This window comes from Natrix helvetica (genome assembly GCF_964273705.1).
Source record: "Natrix helvetica genome assembly, chromosome: 3".
Taxonomy (NCBI): domain Eukaryota; kingdom Metazoa; phylum Chordata; class Lepidosauria; order Squamata; family Natricidae; genus Natrix; species Natrix helvetica.
Genome location: NC_138549.1, coordinates 101,637,846 through 101,662,499, shown reverse-complemented (window position 1 = coordinate 101,662,499; position 24,654 = coordinate 101,637,846). Strand labels below are relative to the sequence as shown.

General features: G+C 36.9%; 1 protein-coding gene across 3 annotated transcripts in view; it reads left to right on the top strand.

Moving 5' to 3' along the window:
• LOC309390002 (methylcrotonoyl-CoA carboxylase beta chain, mitochondrial-like) overlaps positions 1–24,654 on the top strand; it is a 45,574-nt gene that overhangs the window by 9,899 nt on the left and 11,021 nt on the right. For all 3 annotated transcript variants that reach the window (XM_081949028.1, XM_081949029.1, XM_081949027.1), the window contains exons 2-8: positions 3,017–3,276; positions 7,761–7,957; positions 9,448–9,626; positions 15,824–15,904; positions 16,789–16,967; positions 19,137–19,329; positions 20,062–20,153. In XM_081949028.1, the coding sequence (XP_081805154.1) occupies positions 3,017–3,276; positions 7,761–7,957; positions 9,448–9,626; positions 15,824–15,904; positions 16,789–16,967; positions 19,137–19,329; positions 20,062–20,153 (1,181 nt within the window). The remainder of the gene's footprint in view (positions 1–3,016; positions 3,277–7,760; positions 7,958–9,447; positions 9,627–15,823; positions 15,905–16,788; positions 16,968–19,136; positions 19,330–20,061; positions 20,154–24,654) is intronic.

Here is a 24,654-nt window from a genome sequence, read left to right as displayed (position 1 = left end):
CAGATATTTACACATGTTACCATCATCATACCTCCATTTTCATTTGACTATAATTGTTTAAACGTCCTTCATCATAAAATATACCAAGATTTAATACATAACCATATACTGGCATTTCATTTACTATTTCTAAAATCCTCCAATAACACTGAATCCTTATGTACTATTCTAGCTAAACATCCATAATATTTAATAACAAAGTTTTCTAATCCTTCTTTCCAAATCACTGTTTACAATTTACATCCAATTTCCTTATGTTGTACCCATACCTGTATATACGTTATTATCATTATCCCTCCTTTATTTAACTATATCCTGTATCATAACATTTCTCCCCTAATATTCAAGACTTAACTGTACCTAACTTAGTTCTATTTATTAACCTTTATATATAATCCAATGAGTTAGAAAAACATCCACAGTAATGAAGGAGGAGAATTTTAGTCCATAGGTTAAAAGGATTTTTTTTTGTCTTATTTTCGGGGAAACATGGCAATGCAAACTTAGTGAATAGTTTGACAGTGTTGAGGGAATTATTTGTTTAGCAGAGTGATGATGTTCGGGGAAAAACTGTTCTTTTTTAAAAATATATTTATTATTTTTTGTTCTCTATATGCAATTATAGGTATACATCCACATACTTATTATTCTTTTTTTACATTCATGGATCTTATACATTTGTCATTCCATTTATAGAATTATAATATTCCATGCTTTGCATGCTTTGTTTACCATCCCTCGCCTGTTTTGACACCACCTTCTTCTCCTTTCCTTTTCTCCCTCTCTCCCTTCTCTACTTCCTTCCTTCCTCCTTTCCCTTCCTTCTTCCCTTACCTCTCCCCTCCTCCTCTCTTCCTCTTCCCCTTCCTACCCTCTCTCCTCCTCTCTCTCTCTTTCTCCCTTCCATCTTCCTCTCCTCCTCTCTATCTTCCTTCCTTTCGCTTCCTCTCATTTCCTCTCCTCTCTTCCTTTCTCTTCCTCTCTCCCTTCTCTACTTTCTTCTTTCCTCCCTGCAGAGCCAGGGCACCTCTGCTGAAGCCGCCGCCGCCGCCGCCATCCCAACATGGCTTTATGGGGACTTCCAAACTGAGTCTTCCAGCAGTGGTCACTCTAAGCGTACACTCTATGTTGTGGGCCAGCTGCCGGCAGAGCGTACAACCATAGAGCGTACGCCCAGAGCGGCCACTGCTGGAAGACTTGGTTTGGAAAAAGCTATGCTGGGATAATGGTGGCGGCGGCAGCGGAGGTGCCCTGGCTCTGCAGGGAGAGCTGGGCCAGGGCATCGTGAGGCTGGGAGGTGCGGGAGCGGGAGCAGAACAGCCGCTCACACAACCCCCCTCTCCAGCTGTGCAGAGCGCCATTCACTGGCATTTTGAAGGCGCCAAGCCGCGGGAGCTGGGCGGTGGCGAACAGGTGCTCACACGGCTTGGCGATACCTCTAGATCAGTGAGTGTGCCTGGCTGGAAAGGGGATTTGCCGGGTGGCTGCTCATGAGCATGGTCGCTTCATGGCTGTTGTGCTACACTGCTGTGACAGCGCAATACAGTCTTTCGCCCATGAGGCTGTGTCCGGTTCTCGGGAGCCCGCTCGCAAGAGAGCAGCCTCCCGACAACCCCAACCTAGCAGTATTCTAAAGGCGCCAAGCAATGCGATCACTTTTGCCTCCCCCCGGTTCCCGCGGTTTGGCACTTTCAGGACATTACTAGGTTGGTGAGTGGCGCTCTGCCAAGCCGGAGGTGCGGGGTTGTCCAGGGGGCTTATTTGCGGAGGAGGGCTTATATTTTTGCCCATCAGAAAAATGTGGCATGGTCTTATTATCAGGACATGTCGTATTTTTGGGGAAACACAGTAGGAGTTGAAACAATTTAGGTCCAGGATGTGAGGGGTCTGTAAATATTTTCACAGCCTTCTTTTTGACTCGTGTGGTGTACAGGTCTTCAATGGAAGGCAGATTGATAGTAATTGTTTTTTCAGCAGTTCTAATTGTTCTCTGAAATCTGTGTCTGTCTTGTTGGGTTGCCGAAGCAAATCAGACAGTTATAGAGGTGCAGATGACAGACTCAATAATTACTCTGTAGAGTTGTATCAGCAGCTCCTTGGGCAGTTTGAGCTTCCTGAGTCAATGGGGAAGTAAGATTCACTTAACAGCTACATTGCTACCTTAACAACTGCAGTGATTCACTTAACAACTGGGGCAACAAAGGTCATACAATGGGGCAAAATTCACTTAACTGTCTTGCTTAGCAATGGACATTTGGGGCTCAATTGGGGTTGTAAGTTGAGAACTATCTGTATATGAATTATACATGATTTATTAAGAGAAGCATTTGATTTCCTAATATAAAAATAGCATAATTTAATTGAATGATGCTAATTTTTGAATTTCTGGTTATTTAGAATTAATTTACAGGTATCACTAGAAGCAATATTATGTTTGATATAAAAAAAATACTACTGGTAGGTCTAACTGGAGAAGCTTTTTTCTTATTGCTTTTTGCAATTTTGCTTTTGGAAGGATTTGGATGCCATCAACTTTAATAGATAACAGAATATTCCGTAAAGATCACTAGGTTTAGGAGTGTTCTTTTCCTATTAGATGATATCTTATTTATTGAAATGGATTGAAAATGGCAAGAGGTATGTACTTTATTAAAACAGTTTCACATAATTTCATGTGATACTGAATTAAATGGTTGACCAAATGTAGTTATAGATAAGCACAATGTTCCCCAATGTTATATACTCCAAATGGAGAATAAACCTCAATTACAGGAAATCATAACTTGTAAAGTTATTGGTCAAATAACATGAAAAATTGTGGTGGTATAGCTCAACCTATTTGGAGACCATAAAATTGGAGAAAGATTTCTATTAGATTATGTGATTTTGTAATTATGGGTTTCCCCCTGTTAATAAATGTTTTGTTGTTTTATCAATCCAGAATGATCTAGAACTGTATTCACTTTATTCCACTCTCCAGGAATTCACAGTGCTCTCTGTTTATATCCTACTTCAGATTATTCTAAACACCAAGAGGCAATGGCAGAAAATTGACATGGGCAAACAACAAATATGGAACTTGCTGAATTGCAAGTCTACAATAAAATCGATCAATAAAGTTCCACATAACATGATGCATTCTACACCTGTGATTTTTAACCTAAAAAATAAGTGTCAGGATATGAGAAGTTTTCCAGTATTGGAAGGTGAAATCCCATCATTCTGTAGACATATATTTGAGGGAAATATGAAGAACAGCGAAACATGTATTCAAAGGTAATTCTCTTGTTTGCAATATTCCTACCACTTTTATCTTTCACTTCATCATCAGTTTGAAGTAATATATTTGTATATGCATTTATTTACTGTATTGCTTTATATACTGCTCATCTCACAACTGCAATTTTGGGCAGCAAACAGGAGTTTAAAAAATGTAATAATAACAAACAATATGCATTATATATATATTAGTATCGGAAGTAATTTTGTATGCTTTAGCTGAGATTGCAGATTCATTTAACTGGTCAGCACATAATCAAAGTTAAATATAATCAATAATGTATTTTTTTAAACATTTATATTATTTAGCCTATTTATAGCAGCACTCTACAAAAGATACTACGGGCAGTCTAGATAAAGAAAATCCTTAATCACAATCAAAAACAAACAATGTAAGAGATACAATTGCATATACATCAGAAGTCCATTAGTCCCCTGGGCCCAGATACTCCTTCACCAATAAAACCCAGTGCATGCTGATTCTGTCCAATATGGTGGGGTGAGCAGAAATCATTGAGAAGAGATGTCTCCACATGCATCTCACATACACTGTATTCAAAAGGTTTCCATTGTTTATTAAGGATGGAAGATGGATGGATAAAGATACAAATGTATTTATTCTTTAACCATAGGTTATGTACATTTTTAGGATCATTTTTGGATGTAAAATGGCAGAAATTGTATTGTCATCTCAAAAACATCACCAAGAATATAGTACCAAGTTGTAATATTTAAAATCAATAATCTGATTCAAAGTATTTGGAATGAAGGGGGAGATGACATCACGACGATACCATGTGCGATCATGGAGCTCCAAGATCACAGTTGATATTTCTGCCACTGGACGGTCCTTTTGGACCTAAACCATCCCGACGAGACAGTGATAGAGAAGAGTACATCCTGCTGATCTCAGGGACAGTGCAAAGTCCCTGGTTGATCCAGGAGAAGCTCTTTTTTCTGATGACAGAAACCCAGCCCTGAAGCTGCTGAAGTTGGGACAGCTCCGGAACGGAAAGAAAACGGAAGAGAAAGTGTGTCGGATTGGTGAGGAAATTTTATTATTAGAAAAGAGACTACCCAAAGAATATTAAAACTAAATTAAAATTGAAGACAAACGAAAACAAGCAGCGAAATTAAGCTACATTAGACTAAGTGTGTTATCCTTTTTTTAATTTCTCTTTTTACGAATGGAAGTTCTGAAAATGTTTCCTATTTTTTTAAATTGGAAGGCTTAGTTTTTCTTCTTCTACTTTTTCTTCTTTATTTTTTCTATATATACTTGTGGATTGAAAATTTCTTTTTTTGGTTTTTTTATAAAGTTTGATTGGATTGTTTTTTTTATTAATAATTTTTCTCCGTAAGTCTGCTATTTAAAGAGGGCTGTAACAGCAGAGAGAAAAAAGTAACACTGCCACTTTAAGGCTGGAGGCTTGGAAACATTGTTTTTTCTTTCTTCTCTTTGATCATCGGTGTTACACTTCAAAGCCTTTCAGTTTGTTTATTGAGAGTGATAGTGGAAAGAGCACGGATTGTTTACATAGGTGCTTGTTTGGAGTTTCTATTAGTAGCTGGACTGCAGTGAAGATAAAGCTTTGACCTGAAAGACTATAATGAATTTGTTTGGAATACAATAAAAGCGTTGAATGCTATAGTGGCAGTGTTTATAAGTTGGAAGGATGGCACAACATGAAAAAGAAACATTAATATTGCAAAGGATTATGTTTAAAATTCATAAAATATTAGTAATTGCAGAGAAAATTGAGATGAGAATGGATGATGAAAAACAAAGAACAGCAAAAAGAGAGGGAAAAATTGAAGACATTTATCAAAGGAAGAAAGTTGAGGACAGAGTTCCAAAAATTGAAGGAAAAAAGGAACAAAGAGATACGAAAATTGTTGATATTGACAGCATACTGAGCGTGGTTGGAAATAGTAAGAGTGGAGTATGGAAAGGGGAGATAGGTGGGCTGGAACTTTACATCAGACCTCAAAGTACAGAAGAAGAAAAAAGAGAAAATTTGATGGAAGTAAGGAGAAAAATCTTGACTGAAACATTGGTGATAACCAAAGATAAGTTGATGAAAGGAACAGATGGAGGGTTTCGAGTGCTCATAAGATATACAATGAGCAACTAGCTGCGAAAAGAAGTCCATAAAAGATCTACTAAGAAAACAACCGGAATATTAATTCCACAAATGACACAAGATATAAAACTGCACTGCTACTGGAAAGATGTAATGAAAGTTTACAATAAAAATTAAGTCAAACTTAGTTAAATTCAGAGTATTATATATAGCCATATAAATGAGTAATAATGATAATAATACATATATAGGTACTAGATTGAGGATATGAAATTTTATACAAACTGCAAATGAGGACTATGAGAGGAGATTTAAAAGTATTTATTATTAAGTATAATCATTTTTTATTTAGAATATGTTAGAAAGATGAAATGTTATTGGATGATTTTAGGAGGATTTAATGGAATGCTATTATATAGTTTTACTTCAAACTTAGGACATTTCATACAAAAGGATGTAAAAGCAATTTATAGTCAAATGAATGTTTAATAATTATAATAATTTCTATATAATATACTGGATTGATGATATGAGAATTTGTTTGAAATGAGTTGATAATTTGTGATTTTACATACATTTGAAAGTGAGGACTATGGAAGTGATGCACAAAAACTTTACAACCAAACGACATGCTGTATGTGATTGAAGAAGATTCTATGTGTTATGTCTGTTATGTTATAGTCTGTCTTTGTCTGACTAAAAAAGAAAAATATTCTTTTTTTTTAAACAAGAAATGACATACAAAGATTTTTGGGTTTGCGGAAATACCACCCCAAGAAAATAGAAATTAAGAGCTGGAAGAGACACCTGCAACAATAGAAAAAGAAAGAAAGAGAGGAAGACAAGACATGAGAGGAAAAGGAGGGAAGGAAGAGAGAAGGTGAGGAGAGGAAGATGGAAGGCGGAAGGTGAGAAGGAGAGAGGGTAAGAAGGGGAAGAGGTAGAGAGAAGTAGGGGAGAGATAAGGGAAGAAGGAAGGGAAAGGAGAGGAGGAACAAAGAAAGTAGAGAAGGGAGGGAGGGAGAGAAAGGAAGAGAGGAGAGGAGATGAGAGGAAGAGGGGGGAAGGAAGATAGAGAGGAGGAGAGGAAGATGGAAGGGAGAAGGAGAGAGGGTAGGAAGAGGAAGAGAGGAGGAGGGGAGAGGTAAGTGAAGAAGGAAGGGAAAGGAGGAAGGAAGGAAGTAGAGAAGGGAGGGAAGGAGAAAAGGAAAGGAGAAGAGGGAGGTGTCAAAATAGGCGAGGGATGGTAAACAAAACAACCTGAATGGAATATTACAATTCTATAAATGGAATGACAAATGTATTAGAATTATGAATGTAAAAAAAGGAATAATAATTATGTGAATAGAGAGAACAAAAGAGAACAAAAAATAAAAAAACTTTATTAAAAAAAGTATTTGGAATGAAGAGTTACTTAACAGGCAAATATAAAGGATCACTACATCTTTAAATAGTGTATAGGATCATAAGTATCAATATTATGAAGGGTTAAAACACATTCTATTCTTATAAAGATATTACAGAAAGGGCCTTCTGTTGCTATTTATAAATGTAAGTTAATTTCTCCTCCTTAAATGTCTTCCTTCAGAGGCAAATAAATGCTCAGCAGCTCTCTTTCTAGCACCTATACAAAGCTAAGAAAGTAATCAACACTAGATATTTTTAATAAATACAAATAATGCCTCTTCCAGATTATTGAAAGGTTGCCTCACATTTTAATTTGAATGTAAGATATTTATATTGCAATTACTCAATATTTTGTAAAATCCCACTAAATGAATGGCTGTTTACATCAGTTAATCATGTTCCACAGATAAAAGCAGAGAAATCATTAACAAGAGCTGAAAGAGTAACATGAAGACAAAGGCGTAACTTTTAATAAATTATTACAGCTTAATAATTTCCAGAGAATCTTTTTGAAAAAGCAAAAATCCAAGAATCAGAGAATGGAGTAATTTAAAATTTCTTTTAAGATCTGGGATATTCCCTACCATGGCAAAATATTCCTTAGTGACTTTATAATAGAACAGATCATACATACTGGTAATCACATCTAAGTCAAGAATGGCATACTTACAGTATATGTCAGGAAGCAGCCAGTCTTGCTGAGAATTTTGGCCTACCGTGAACAATCAAGCATGCTAATGCAAGCTTATTTATTATTTCTACAAGACTCTCATGTAAGTTTATTTTTCTTTACATACCAAATAATAAAAATACTTGTAACTAGTAACTTTGTGGAATTTCCTTCTAACTATATACAATCTCATTATTTCCCTATCCATACTCATATGATAGCAAAATAATATACATACAGCTGTTTGGGATCTATGAGAACATTGATAAGGAGATTTGGGAAACATTTCTGATCTCTTGACTATTTCTTTTTCATATTAGATATTCAGAGTTGTCTGAGAAGATCAGCAAAAGCAGAACAAAAAGTGCAATATTGATTCATACACAGAGGAAAAAGAAATTGCTTGTTCACGAACGCTTAAAATTGCTTCTTGATGATGAATCTTTTCTTGAGCTTTCTCCTCTTGCAGGGCTTAATATGCCATATGGTGATGTGCCTGCTGGAGGATGTATCACTGGTAAGTTTTGTATAAGGCATGGCTGGCTCAGGAATTCTGGGAATTGAAGCCCACAGGTTGCAAAGTTTCCAAAGTTGCCCACTCTCAGGGTAAGGGGAAATTCAATGTACAAGTAGTCCAGTGGTGGGTTCCGGATCCCATTGCAACCAGTACGCTGCAACGGGGCCCGGAGTCCACCACGTGAATGCACGCAGCACGTGCGCAGTGCGTGCATGCCTACTTACCGCCCGCAACGCTCCAGCTGCTCAGCAGAGCATTGCGCAGGTGCTGTACGCTCCGTGTGCAAAAACCCCGATCGGCTCAAATAGCAGTAAGGAGAGCAGGTGGATGGGCCCTACAGAGTACCGTACTGGAATGGTACTTGGTGCTCCCAGCAGGCACAGGTATGCCCGTTCTGGGGCACACTGGTCGTATCCCACCACTGAAGTAGTCCTTGATTTACAACCACAACTGGGACCAGAATTTCTGTTGCAAAGCAAGGCAATTGTTAAATGAGTAGTGCCTGATTTTATTATCTTTTTTACTACTTTTTAAAATTGAATCCCTGTAGTTAACTGAGTTATGTGATCATTAAGCAAATCCAGTTTCCGCCATTGACTTTCCTTATCAGAAGTGAACTGGGAAGGGGATTACATGACCCTGGATATTGCAACCATTGTAAATACATGTTGGTTGCCAAACACCCATATTTTGAATATGTGACTGTGGGGATGTCATAATGGTCATAAGAGTGAGGACCTATTATCAGTCACTCTTTTCAGTGCCATTGCAATTTTGAATGGTTGCTAAATGAAAGGTTATAAATCAAGGTTTACCTATAAATGACAGCAACATCTGTATGTCCAAAGCTCAACCAGTGGTAGGAATTGGGCTTGCTCTCAACAACAGCAGCAAGTTAACCCGCTAACTGCTGAACATCTGGTAGTCACATTGTAACAATACGAGCAGCAAGTAGATTGAACATACATATAAATATAATAACCTGGAATAAATTAATGAATAAATATTGGAAATTTAAAATGAAAAGCAACTCCAAAATTGTATCAATTAATTCAGAAATAAATATAAATTATAGACTGAGCAGTTGGAAACCAAATTATTAATGAATTAAATAGTTCAAGTTGATAGATGTAATTATATTTAAGACAAAGGTGAAAGCTGAACTGAAGGGAAAGCAAAATAAAATTGGGGTACAAACTGAGTTTTCAAGATGCTTTGATAATTTGGTTTTAATATATTTGGAGATTTTGAAAAAGAGTTATTTGTTTTGTCTCTGTTTTGTTCCATATATTTCAACCCTATCATCATAGTGATGTAGCAAATATTGAAACTCAAGGTATCTCCTTGATAGGTCAGTTACAAAAGTTATCACAAACTATCTGGAATATTTTGTACTATGCCTTAAAGTTGTATACAATTATAAACTATTTACATTTGTAGAAAGCTTGCTAATGTTTCTCTCATGATAATTCTTTTCACTCTTGTTGAAGGAATTGGAAAAATATCTGGAATCTGGTGTTCTTTCCTAGCAAATGATTCATTAATAAAAGGTGGAACCGTTTATCCTGTTACCTTGAAGAAAATGCTAAGATGTCAAGAAATAGCAATTAAAAATAAACTTCCAGTTGTCTACATAGTAGACAGTGGGGGAGCATTCCTGCCACTTCAGGTAAAACAATAATATAACAAATAAGTTATAATATAATGCTATATTATTATATATAATACTGCAAAGGCATATAAGGCTTATAGGACGGATAGGTGTACAGGTAGTCTTTGACTTATGACTGTAATGGAGGCTGCCGGTTACAGTCATAGATCTTAGCAATTGTAAAGTGGACTATAGAACAAATATTATAGGGCTGGAAGAGACAAGAAGGTCTTCTAGTCCAACCACCTCCTTGAAACAGGAGACCTTATACCATCCCAGCCAAATGATTATCCAGTTTATTTTTGAAAACTTTCAGTCATAGAGCACCTACAATGGAATCTATTCCATTGATTAATCTTTCTCACTGTCAGAAAATTTTTCCTTACTTTTAGGTTGGATCTCTTTTTAACAAGCTTCTACCCATTACGTTTTGTCTTGACCTTCAGTATTTTGAAGAATGAATAAGTCTCCTTTTGTAACAGCCCCTCAAGTACTGGAAGACAGTTTTCAAGACCCCCCTAATCTTTCTCTTCAATAGACGTGCGCAGCTCCCTCAATCATTCATCATACAATTTAGCCTCTGGACCCTTTTTCAACTTTATTGTTCTTCTCTGCATACTTTCTAGAGTCTTACCATCTTTTTTTATTGTAGTGACCAGAATTGTCCTCAAGATTCCAAGTATGATCTCACTAATGCAATATAAAGCAATATTATCACTTGATGCTATCCCTCTTTTGGTGCAGTCAAGGACTGCATTGGCTTTTTTGGCAACTGCAATACATTGCTGGTTCATAATTAAGTGTGGGTTCACTAGTCCACTTAGATCTCTCTTATAGTTAATATTGTTGATCCAGATAACTCCTATTCTGTACCTATCAATTGTATTTTTCTCGCCTAAGTGCAAGACCTTACTTTTCTCACCACTGACTTACTTCCTCTTGGATAGGATTCAATGAGCAAGTTTGTCAAGAGCCTTCTGAATCTTGAGTCTATTTTCCAACTATCCCCAGCTTGGGGTCATCTGCATATTTGATGACTTCCCCTTCTTGTCTAAATCACTTATGAAGATGGTGAAGTGTTCCGTTGAGAATTACATGCTAGATGTGGTTTGCTAGCAAATTGCGAATCCGTCTGGTGATGGTACTGTCCACATTGTTCTGTGTTATTATGAATGGAATGAGCTGGAAGGGACTGTGAAGGTCTACTAGTCCAGCCCCCTGCTCAAACAGGAGAACCTATACTATTTCAGATAAGTGACTGTCTAGACTCTTCTTAAAACATCCAGTGATGAAGCACCCATGATTTCTGAAGGCAAGCTGTTCCACTGGTTAATTATCCTCACTGTTAGGACGTTTCTCCTTAATTCCAGGTTGCTTCTCTCTTTGATTAGTTTCCAACTATTGTTTCTTGTCCTGGCCTCTGGTGCTTTGGTGAATAATATGACCCACTCTTCTTTGTCCAGTACTTTGCCCCTCAAGTACTGGAATACTGCTATCATGGAATTATCACCCCTAATTCTTCTTTCCTTTAGACTAGCCAAATACAAATCCTGCAGCCATTCTTCATATGTTTCTTCATAGATAGGCTATGGTCTACTTTGTCAAAATACTTTACTGAAGTCCAAATATACTATATCCACAGTATTTCACTGGTTCTCTAATTTAGTCATGAATATCAAGAATGTAATAAAGTTTGTCTGGTATGATCTGTTTTTAACAAATCCATGCTAGCTTATAGAAATCATTTTGTGTATTTCTAAGTGCTCACAGATCTACTTGGTTATTTTTTCCAAGATTTTCCAAGGTATTGATCTCAAGTCATTTCCTTGACTTTCTTCTTGTTTCTTATATATTGAAAGAAACCTCTTCATTATATACTCTGTGTGTGTGTGTGTGTGTGTGTGTGTGTGTGTGTGTGTGTGTATGATGCTGGTTTTGTAGTGTTCGGGTCTTTTCCCGTGTAAGATTGAGATTGTCTTCCATTGGAAAAGACCCAAATGCAACAAGACCAGCATACCTACACCCGTGAAAATCTACAAAAACAAATATACGGATTAATGCTATATATACAGTATATAGCATTAATTCTCAGTATTAACTCAATTTGAGCCTTAGATTTCCTGACTATTTCCTTGCAGATTCAGGCTATTTGCTGGTATTCTGTTTTAGTTATGTGGCCCTCTTTCCATTTTTTAATATTTGTTCCTCAATTTGCCATAGAGTTTTTTGTGGAACCATGTTGGTTTCGTATGATGTCTTTTTTCTTTATTGTTTTCACATATGTGATTGTCCAATTTTACTGTCTTTTTATGCAGCAGTCATTAAGTGAATGCTGTGGTCATTAAGGGAACTCTTTGTTCATTATGGAATTTTTGTATCAAAAGCCTATAGGAAGACTAGCAGAGCCAGGGGAAGGAGTTAAAAGAAGCATCAGTTTAGAATTGTTACATACTGATAGCTACAAATGAACTAAATCCAATTCCCTTGAATGATGTTGACCCTTATTCTAATCAGGTGCTAACTGTTAGTCTGAGAAGATTCCTGTGCACATGCTTTAATAATAAATCAGTAATCTGGAACTTCTCCATGTCGGTGTAATTTTCCCCATGTGATAAAGTTGGAAGTAAATTCTAGGTTTTGGCAAAATGTAAATTGTTGTCTCGTGACTGCAGGATGTTACAAATGATTGTAAATGCAGGCTGGTCACCATGAGACAGGGGTGATGGACCCTGGCTTTGAGAATTTCAGAACCAGGCCACAACTACCTTTTGGAGAATCTATTGTAATTTTGAACAATCACTAAGTTACTGGTCATTTAAATCAAGTACTACCTGTAGTTTAAAAATGTCTTACGTACTTCTGAACAAGCCTATCCATGGATAAGCCACACCCAATTTTAAAGATGTATTTTGACACCTAATTTTTTTGGCTTATTCACAAATACACAAACCTTATATTACGTTTTTGTAATCTACTTTAAAAATATTCTTTTCAGCTTCTGGTGTGGTTAGTTTTCCTTCCTGGGTCCAAGAATATATTATTAGAATACAAACTCAAATCACAAGAGCCAATCAAATATACATTATGTGCCTGCCTGCCTGCCTGCCTGTCAGAATGTGAGAAAACAGCATGTTATATTCCTCATCATGGGATAACAATTAGTGACTTTCCATGCTGGCTTCTCACAAGCAAAATAAATGAGGAAGCTCACAGGGAAGGTGATGATGTGCTTGGGTAAGTCTTCCTCATGCACCACCTCCCACCTGGCAGTGGTCACCCCATTCCCATCCCATCTGTGCTCTGCCTCCCTGAAACCCATACAGCCTCTCTGAGTCTTGCTGCAATCACACATACCATCACCATTTGTGCACCCTCTCCCACTGGCAATAACCATCCCAAGCCCCACTGTAATCACGGTGTGTCTCTTTTGCCACTCCTGTACCTTTTCCACATAGTTGCAACCAACCTAAGCCCCACCACATTCGCAATCCACCTCCCCACCATTTGTGCAACCTGGCCCACACTCTCCCACCTGGCAGCCATGCCCAGTCCTATCCTGCTTGTGCTATAACCTTCTCAGCCCCTGCATATCCCCATATTCCCTAGCAGAAGCCGCTTATCTGTCTGCCAGCCTGCTTGCAAACCACCTGGGACTTCCAGTTTCTTTCTGGTTTCCCCACTAACTTTGGTTGTCGGACGTTGGCAGGAAGTTACAAGGAGGTGCTTACTTGATGACCCACAATCCTTACTTAACATTAGCAATGGGGGTGTCAGATCTGTAATCACAGCTTCACCCTTGCTTCACTTTGATGGCCTCCCGCCATAAAAAAAGGGAGGGAGAATGGGGAAAATATAGGGAGAGGGGATGACAAGAGTCAGAAGTGCAAAAGTGCCAACCAGACGGCAGTTGAAAGACCCAAGGACCCAGGCATGAGAATGGAATGCAAACATGCACCAGAGGTACCAAATCTGAGAACTGTTACCAAAACACCTAGTTTGAATACTATTAGACATTAACAATTTGAATACCATTGGACATTAACATTGGCCATTAAGATGACCACGGGGTGGAGGGCCTGGGAGAAGGAAAAAAAATCACCGGGTTTACAAAGGACTATTCAGTCCCGGCTATACTTACATTGTAACCACTTGGCTTTAGTAAAAGTATATCTTTTGCTACAAATGGAGTTGAATGTCTTTTGTTCCTAAGCGCCAAAGCTGGGACAGGGCTGACGGTGGGGACTGGAGAGATTGCTGTCACTAAGCAATGTGGTCATGGAATATTACACTTTACAACCACATTGCTTAGGCACAGAAATTGCCATTGTATAATGGAATTTGCTTGAATGTTGTACATGATTCAAATTATAAATACAAAATGAAGTACAGTATTGTTATTGCAGTAATCGCAGATTTCTCATAGCTTCATGATGCATGCTTTTATTTGCATATGTGAGTATGTGTGTATACAGAAGAGTTATGCCTCGCTGTAAGGCAAATATTGTTTTCCAGAGAGAGTCACAACATTCAGTACAAATATTACATGTTACATTTTTGCCAACAGCAGACAGGAGTGTTTTTGATATTGCGTGCAGTCTTATAAGAACTGAAAATTGAATGGAGATTTTCTACAACAATTAGTTGTAAACATTTTCCTTTCCATTGCTTTTTTCTTGAGAGAGAGGGGTTATACCCTCAAAATCTTTACCAGTATTATAAAATAGATTGGGCTCCCAACGCAATGCCTTATAAATTATTTTTATTTAATTGCATAGAGAGGCACACTCTGTATTTATTTTGTGGTAGCATCTGATCCTTTTGCTTTAGTTTGGAAACAAGCAAATTAATGGAGACGTTTTTACCACATAACTTTATTTTTGTTCTCTAAAGGGTTAATGTAAGAGATTCTAATTGCTTAAAAAAAAGACAAACAAAACTCCACTGATAAAATATAACACTATGTAAATATATTGAAAGTAAGGTAAAGGTAAAGGCTCCCCTTGCACATATGTGCTAGTCGTTGCCACTTTAGGGGGTGGTGCTCATCTGTTTCTAAGGCAAAGAGCCAGCACTGTCCAAAGACGTCTGCATGGTCATATGGCCGGCATGACTAAATGCTAAAGGTGCACGGAACATGTTATCTTCCCGCCAAAGAGGTCCTATTTTTCTACTTGCATTTTTACTTGCTTTTGAACTGCTAGGTTGGCAGAAGCTGGGACAAGTAACAGGAGCTCACTCCATTACGGAGTCAGCATATTGCCCCCAATAATTTGGGTCCTCATTTTACCTACCTCAGAAGGATGGAAGGCTGAGTCAACCTTGAGCCTGGTAGGATTTGAATTGCCAAATTGCAGGTAGCTGGCAGTCAGCAGAAGTACCCTACAGTACTGCTCTCTAACCACTTTAACCACTAAGGCTCTATATATTGAAAGTACTGTACTGTAATAAAATAAAAGATATTTATTTATATATATGTATATATATATATACATATATATATGTGCGTGTGAGTGTGTGTGTGTATTCGCAAACTTTTTATTGGCATTTTAAAGGCATTTTCCTCTAGCCAGACTTAGGATTTGTAAATGTTGGCATTACATAAGAAAACTTTAGTTTTATTCAGTTGCTTCATGAAAAAAGAACAAATAAAATCTTGAAAATCTAACACTGTACAGGTAGTCCTTAACTTAGGACAACAATTGAGCCCAAAATTTCTGTTGCTAAGCAAGACAGCTCTTAAGCGAATTCTGCCACATTTTGTAACTTTTCTTATCACAGTTGTTAAGTGAATCACTGCACATATTAATAGCATGGTTGTTAAATGAATCTGGCTTCCTTGTTAATTTTGCTTGTCATAAGGTTGCAAAAGGTGATCACATGACTCAGGGACACTGCAACCATCAGAAATACATGACAGTTGCCAAGCACCCAAATTTTAATCATGTTGAACACAGACATGCTGCAGTGGTCATAAATATGAAAAGCAGTCATAAGTCACGTTTTTCAGTGCCATTCTAACTTTGAATGGTCACTAAAGAATGGTTGCAAGTCAAGGATACTTGATATAATATTGCTTTTCTAAATCTGGGTGAAGGAAATATATACAAATGTAATATGACTTTTGTTAAAATGCAAAATTATGATATGTATAGGCTTTAAATTTAAACAAGCTGACGCTTATTTTCCTTTGCACTTTTCTGCCTCTGAATTGTTAGGCTGAGCTGTTTGCTGACCAATTCCATGGAGGCCGAATGTTCTATAATCAGGCTGTAATGTCTGCACTGAAAATCCCTCAGGTATAATATTATACTGGACAGTACATTTCAAAATGTATTTTCAGCAAAATTAAGTAATAAGCAGAAAAATAAACAACTGTTGAGCATAGCACTTAATTTCAGAAGGGACATGTAGGAGCTATTGTTTTTCATATGCTGGAATTCTATTATGATTGAGAAAACGTTCTGTAGATAGCTCTCTGGTTAATGATTTAATGAAGGTATTAAACATTTATATTAGCTTCTTTATCTTGTTCTCTGTAATGAATTATTGGGGCATAGTAAGTGGTTCATATGCAATTCAGAAAAACACAAGTCATTTCAAAATTCCAATAGTCTGTGTGTGATTTGGGGTATTAGATCAAACCAAGTACAGATTTCCCATCATTACCAGAGTTACATGCTTTTTTTGTTAATATACTGTTTATATGTTAGCTATTTTTGCTGTAGTGTAAAATTTAGAAGGGAATTTTGGTTCTGTATCCTAAAATAAAAATCTTTATTCTTGTACTATGGGGTTTTCTGAAATCACTAAATGCTGCTTCTCCAGAATATGTTACAAAGACAGCATGCCTTTTGAACTTACCGTGTTTCCCCGAAAATAAGACAGGGTCTTATTTTATTTTGACCCCCCCAAAATAAACGCTTGGCCTTATTTTGGGGGAGGTCTTATTATTTTTGAGCAGCAGGAAGCGGTGAGCGTGGTCACCTCATGGCTGCTGCTGTGTTGCAATATTTTCAGGGAGGGCTTATTTTGGGGGGAGGGCTTATTTTAGCACATGCACTCAAAAACCTGATTGAACTTTTTATCTGGGGAGGTCTTATTTTCGGGAAAACAGGGTACTTAGAAAATTAAATTTAATTTCATTCATTTTTTTCTTACACAGCTATCTTGTGTCTTCTAGGTGTCAATTGTATGTGGCTCTTGTACTGCTGGAGGTGCTTATACTCCTGTGATGTCAGAAGAAACATCCATTGTAGATAAAATTGGGACAGTGTTTCTCGGTGGTCCCCCTTTAGTTAAAGCAGCCACAGGAGAAGATACTAATCCTGAGGAATTAGGAGGAGCCAGTATGCATGCTAAGTAAACATTAGTTTCTCAGCTCTTAATACTGATTGAATTGTATATTCAGTCATAGGTAATTTTCTATAATGAAGGTTTGCCTGAAATATACTCAAACTACCGGTATTGAAAAGCATATTTCAAAGCCAGTGTAAAAAGAAATTGCCAAACTCGAATATGTCCAGAGGAGAATTAACAAAATAGCATGAATAAGGGTGTGTACAAAATGGTAATATAATGATATGGTCTCTCAACTCTGGTAATTCTGGTGACCCTAAGCTACTTAACAGAACTAAAACCCCAGATACAAAACCCAGTGGATAGCCCCGCCCATGAAAACAATTTTAAAAAACCACTCAATGGGCTCCATATCCTCCTGTCTTCAGGGCTTTTTGAAAGAAAATCAAGGTAGGAGCCAATCTTATGAGCTGTGGTGGTGCAGTGGTTAGAATGCAGTACTGCAGGATATTTGTGCTGACTGCTGGCTGCCTGCAATTTGGCAGTTTGATTCTCACCAGCTGAAGGTTGACTCAGCCTTCCATTCCTTCTGAGGTTAGTAAAATGAGGACCCAGATTGTTGGGGGCTGACTCTGTAAACCATTTAGAAAGGGCTGTAAAGCAATCTGAAGCAGCATATGTCTAAGTACTATTGCTATTGCTATCTCCACATGGATGACGTGTGTGTGTGTGAGAGAGAGAGAGAGAGGGAGGGAGGGAGGGAGGGAGAGGGAAGGAGAGAGGGAGGGAGGGAGGGAGGGAGGGAGGGAGGGAGAGAGAGAGAGAGAGAGAGAGAGAGAGAGAGAGAGAGAGAAAGAGAGATTGAGTCACCCCAGAGAAGGCCCTTCTTGGTCCCATTAGATGGCCCCTACATAACATACCCTGCATCATTTTGTCTAATGTGAAAAAAAAGTGCCTCAGTGAGTGATATGCTAAACCACTTTAGATCAGCCATAGTAGTGCAGAAACAAAGCCAGGATGTATTGGTGGTTCTCATTCCACGTTTTGACACAAATAATATTGACAGCTCTGCAGGCGGAGAAGGTAAAGTTAGCCCACATTTTCCTCTTTACACTGCTCTACATAGCCTGACTATTGGGCAACCTATCATTATCTTTCCAACTTGTTCTTCCCTCCTTCCATTGCCTCTTCAAGGGATTTACTGCTTTGAGCTTCTGTACTTTATTATGATGGTCTCAGTACTATAGAAAGGAACAGATTTCCAGCCTGGCATGTTATACCGTCTTGTTTGTTTGTTTATTTAATTTATATTGCCACCTATTCACCCATGTCGACTCAAGGTGGCTTACAGAATATAAACCATAAAACAATAAAACTAATAAAAATGAATCAAATAAATTAATATAGTATAATATAATAAAATCACCCCATCCCCAATTATTTCCAATATTCCCAACATCATCCATTACCTTTTCCCCTCCCTTTCTTAACTGCTTCCATTCATGTAAATGAACACATCATGAGAATGAAGAACTTCTTAAAAATCCAAACTAAGCTTTGCCAATACAGAATTAATTTGATTCAAATGCATAAATGCCTCAGTCCCATTACTTGCTTTGAAAAAAAATCTAACTTTTGTGAATGCTGTAATAATGTAATAGTATTTCTGCAACAATATAGATGCAAAATGTGATTTGTAGGATACATTGGCATATTCCCTTTGTCTGTTGAGAATGCCTGTAACCAAATACATTTTCCCCATAATAATACGTCACCAGTGGAGATCGCTGATGGAGCTGGATAAAAGATGGAGCTGCTTTTAAGGTGCTATAAGCACTTAAGTAATAGCTACTTAAATGCAAGCCAAATCACATTTTGTTTCAAATTCAGATTGTTCCATCACCTTATTTGTATGCTGTATTGCCCATAACTAAGTCATACATGAGAAGCCATTTGATTTAGGAAGAGTGACTGGCAAGTTGCCTCGAAAATAGGCATATCTATTCAAATTACTATATTTCATATAAGCTTTTATATACTGGTAATATTTTCAAATGTGCATTTTGAAGTAGCATAATGAAAAGTAATATTTAATATTTTTATGATTCTAGCTGTGACTTAAAATAGATCTTCATTTTTCATGCTTTCATTATTAATACTAATATTTTAACGGTTTAGCCCGAATGTTGTATATTTTATACTGGTTACATATAAAGGAAATCTCTCTTTTAGGGTCAGTGGCTGTGTTGATCATTTTGCAACTTCTGAAAAAGAAGCATTTGAATATATTAAAAATGCTATTTCAACACTGAATTATGTAATTCCTATAGAAGAGATTCTAGAATTTGATAATCCCTTGTATGATGATGATGACCTCCTAGGACTTGCACCACAAGATTATAGTTACACATTACATATAAAATTGGTAAGCATCCAGTTGCAGGTCTGAACACAGTTAAATTGATTTACATCGTTCTGATATAGAAAGACTGAGCAACCTATTTGGGCATCTAAATCAGTGATTAAAACAGAAGTCTTAAGATCCTTAACCTGCTTAGATCATTTATGGAAGGTATTTTATTGCTGAAAATAATAACAATAGCGAGAGCATTTTAAAATCTTAACAAATTTATTATAGTATACTTTTTGTGAATCAGAGTCTATTTCATATATGAAATGGAAACCTATATTTTCACATATAAATTTACTTTTCAGTGATAGCTATAGTATATATCTCAAAAAACTGGCTAAGATTCCAGCGATGTTATACTTTAAAAAAAGTGTTTAGGGACTTATTAGAATTTCTATTAATTTTGATGTAACAGACTAGTGCCATTATCATTACTGGCAATTATATTTTAGTTAATTAATTTTTCAAGATTTTTAAAACACCCATATCCCTCAAAGAGGACTCTACATTAAGTGTAGATATTCTATTGAGGTGATTTAATTAATTAAAAGAAGGATAGTCAGGACTGAAAATAAAATTAAATTCTAAGTATACATTTGATGCATAAGCATCAAATTAAAAAGTTATAAGTAATTATGTATTTGATTTGATTTTCTTATCAAAAAAAATGAAAATGAGCCAGTATTATTTTTATTGAAGAAAAGTGACTTCATGCTGATTTTTCATTTCTATAACAATATTTTACAGATTCTGAGTCGGATAACAGATGGCAGCAGATTCCAAGAATTCAAAGCTAATTATGGTATAACTTTGATAACAGGATTTGCCTACATAGAAGGGTGAGAGTAAAAATTTGAAATAGCTGGCCAGGTTATTTTAACAATTTTTATGAATACATTGTTCAAAATAAATGATTTTATTTTATTAACACAATTGAGTCCTTTTATTTAGATAACCCCAGTATTGTAATATGTGCACATTTCAGATGCTGAAATCCTAAATTTGCTTATACTGAGGTAATAATCTTTGAACTTTGCAGGATTTACTTCTGAATTAAGTTTATAGAATTGCACTGAAAATAATTCTACTGAATAAGAATCAGATGTACTTTATCTTTGTGAAAACATGTGTCTGCAAAAATCAGATATATTCCACTTTTATTATCTTAATTTTAATTGCTGCCAAGTGTTATCTCCTTTATACCTTTTTTTAGGCTGCAAGACCTTTCTTGATGCACACTAGGCTTTCCAACATTTAAAACCTTCTTAATTAATATTTTAATCTATTTAAAAAAATGGAAGCCTATGTGCTGCAAATTACTGCCAGCATCCAAAAATCATCTTCAAAAATGAATATTTTCTGAATTGAAGCCCTATAAGCTTTCTTAGATCAGAGGTGTTTATAGTTTTTCAAAGTGGAGAACCAGTTAGTTTAAAAACAGGTAGAGAATAAAGATCTTGTGTTAGAAAATTCACTCAGCTGAAGTGACCTTTTATTTTTGTACTTAGTTTCTCATCGATCTTAATCAAGTTCCAATATATCTAAAGGATTCTTCTTAATACAGATTGAAAAACACAGTTTTAAAGTTAGGGTTAAAATCATTGGGTAGTTGCAGTCCTCTGTGTATTGTTGTTGTTTCTTTTTCTTTTTCTTTAATAAGAATTTTTATTTTATTTTAATTGAACATAAACACAAAAAAGAATCATCCTTCAATACATCTTGTAGAAAGCGTGTCGATTGGTTACAAATAACTTTCATGAATTTCTTCCATAGTCATTACTTGTAGTTCATAGATTATACACTTTAAATCAAAGATTTTTATATATCTTACCATCAATATATCACAATTCTCATTTGACTACAATTATTTGAACGTGTTTGTGCCTGAATTTATTCATACTTAAAAACACAACCACACAATGGCACTTGTTAGCTATTTCAAAAACCCTCCAATAACATTACACTTTTAGGACATATTCTGAGTAAAAAATCAATTAATAAAGTTTCTAAGCTTTTTTTTTCGCTGTTTAGAATATTATATCCAATTGCTTTTACCAATACCAGAGCATGAATATATTATTAAATAATATCCATTAACATTTCCTTGTTGTTATTATAGTTAGCTAAAAGTCCTTTACTGTTTATATCCCAACTCCTCTCATCACCCACCCACCCAAAATAGAATAAAACATTACACCTTTATAACAAAACCTAAATAGATGTTTGTTGGTAGAATTTATAGGTCTTTTTCCCAGTTCACAATTGTAATCTATATCCAGATTTATTTTACTAGTTTAACGGTACATAATATATATCATTAAGTTGTATCCATTATCATTCCATTATTGTTAATTATAGTTATTTAATTGTTAACGAATAAACATTTAATTAACAATCTAAAACAATCTAAAAATTATTTAATTCCTACTTATTGCTCAATCAAGATTAATTATTTTTTTATTAAGAACTTTCATTGTCAACCTGTGTCTTTCCAATAACAAAACAGTCTTATCTCTCTTGCCAATTGTGGTATCAGTCTTTTTTTTAATCTCCTTTATAAGGTTTTTATAGATTTCTCTCCGCACTTTGTTGCTTAAAGGATCTCTCAGGTAGTCTCTTTGCCCTCCAATTGTTTTTAAAATTGTTGTTGTTTCAATTCCTAGGGAAATCTGCTTTTTCATCTTCCCTACAATATGTTTATTGCATATAATATGTGCATTCTGGGCATCTGGCCAGAAAATCCTCAACTCCATCCAGGCAGCCCAACTCTACCCCGAATTAAGGGATTACAGGGTTGTAAAAAGGGAAGGTTTTTTAATGGTATGTGAGTGCTAAGTAGACTATCATGGATGCTGTGTGTTTGCATTAGATACCACAGTACTAATGATGCATAACAAAAGTCCTCTTCCACTCTTTCTCCTTTAAAAAGCTTAATTTGTATTTTGAAGTATTTTGTGTGAAAAAAATATTCTTCCTCACTGTATTCTTCAGTGCTGCTTAATTGTGAGTATTCATCTAGCCTTAAATTACTGAGTAAAGAAGGATCTTGACAAATACTAGTAAGATTTCCCCCCATACAGTACAATACAATACAATAGCAGAGTTTGAGCTGGGGACAGAGCACCACGTAGCTTGGCACCTTAGTGATACCCCCTAGGTCAGTGAATGGCGCTCTGCCTGGCTGGAGAGGGGATTTGCCGGGCAGCTGCTCGTGAGCATAGTCACCTCATGGCTGCTTCGCCCCTGAGGTTGTGCCCAGCTCTTCGGGAGCCCGCACAGAAGGGAGCAGCCGCCCAGCAACTCCCCCCTCTGGCCAGCAGCAAGCAACATGAGCACCTTCCCCCCGAGCTCCCACGGCTTGGCGCCTTGGGATACCGCTAGGTCGGTGAGCAGTGCTCTGCCTGGCCAGAGGAGGGGTTGTCCAGGGGGTTTATTTTCAGGGGTGGGCTTATATTTTTGCCCATGCGAAAAATGTGGAAAGGCGTTAGTTTCGGGACAGGTTGTATTTTCGGGAAAACAAGGTACCCTCAGGTGCCTTGGAGAATAGCTTGACTCCCTCTTCTTTGTGACAACCCCTGAGATATTGGAACACTGCTATCATGTCTCCCCTACTCCTTCTTTTCATTAAACTAGACATACCCAGTTTCTGCAACCGTTCTTCATATGTTTTAGTCTCCAGTCCCCTAATCATCTATATTGCTCTTCTCTGCACTCTTTCTAGAGTCTCCACATCTTTTCTATATCGTGGTGACCAAAACTGAATGGAGTATTCCAAGTGCGGCCTTACCAAGGATTATAAAGTGGTATTAACACTTCACGTGATCTTGATTCTATCCCTCTGTTTATGCAGCCTAGAACTGTGTTGGCTTTTTTGGCAACTGCTGCACACTGCTGGCTCATATTTAAATGGTTGTCCACTAGGACTCCAAGATCCCTTTCACAGTTACTACTGTTGAGCAAGGTACCACCTATACTGTACCTGTGCATTTCGTTTTTCTTGCCTAAATGTAGAACCTTACTCTTTTCACCATTGAATTTCATTTTATTAGATAGTGCCCAATGTTCAAGTTTGTCAAGATCCTTCTGTATCTTTAGCCTATCTTCTGGAGTGTTGGCTATTCCTGCCAGCTTGGTGTCATCTGCAAATTTGATGAGTTCCCCATTTATTCCCTCATCCAAATCATTGATGAAGATGTTGAAGAGTACTGGGCCTAAAACAGAGCCTTGGGGTACTCCACTGCATACTTCCCTCCATGTAGATGCAGTTCCATTGAGGACTACACGTTGAGTGCGGTTGGTCAGCCAGTTACGAATCCATCTGGTGGTGATGCTGTCTAACCCACATTCTTCTACTTTATTTAGTAGCAGGTTATGGTCTACCTTATCAAATGCCTTACTGAAGTCCAAGTAAACTATATTGATGGCATTCCTCTGGTCCACTAATTTTGTCACATTATCAAAGAATGCAATAAGATTAGTCTGGCATGATCTGTTTTTGACAAACCTATGTTGGCTTTTGACTATTATTTTGTTTGCTTCTAGGTGTTCGCTAATTCATTGCTTGATTATCTTTTCCAGAATCTTTCCTGGTATTGAGGTCAGGTTGATAGGTCTGTAGTTTCCTGGATCTGTTTTTTCCCCTTTTTTGAAGATGGGAACACATCAGCTCTTTTCCAGTGCTCTGGTAGTTCCCCGGTGCGCCAGGATCTCTGAAAGATATAGTTCAGTGGTTCCGAGACCTCATCTGCCAGTTCCTTCAGAACCCTGGGGTGTAATCCATCCAGTCCTGGTGATTTGAACTCATCTAGGGTAGACAGGTGCTCACTTACCATTTTCTTCCCTATTTCAACTTGTGTTCCTAATTTGGTTTTTGTGGTGCTGTTTTTGATAGGTGGACTGTTTTATCCCTTTGTGTAAAGACAGATGCAAAACATGAGTTAAATAGTTCTGCTTTCTCCCTGTTGCTTGTCACCTTCTTGCCACTTTCTCCCAGCAATGGACCAATTGTTTCCTTAACTTTTTTCTTGTTTTTAACATGTTGAAAGAAGCTTTTTTTGTTATTTTTTATTTTTGTGACAAGCCTTTCTTCATTGTGAGCCTTAGCTTTCCTCACTTCATCTTTACATGCTCAGGCTATTTCCTGATATTCTGTCTTAGTTATGTCCCCCCCCCCTTTCCACTTTTTCTTCTTATCTTTTTTGTCTTTCAATTTGTCAGAGAGTTCTTTATGCAGCCATGCTGGTTTCTTTTGGGAGCTGTTATTTTTCTTCTTCATTGGTATTGTGCTAGACTGGGCTTTTGTAATCGCATTTTTCAAAATTTCTCAAGCTTCTTGAGTTG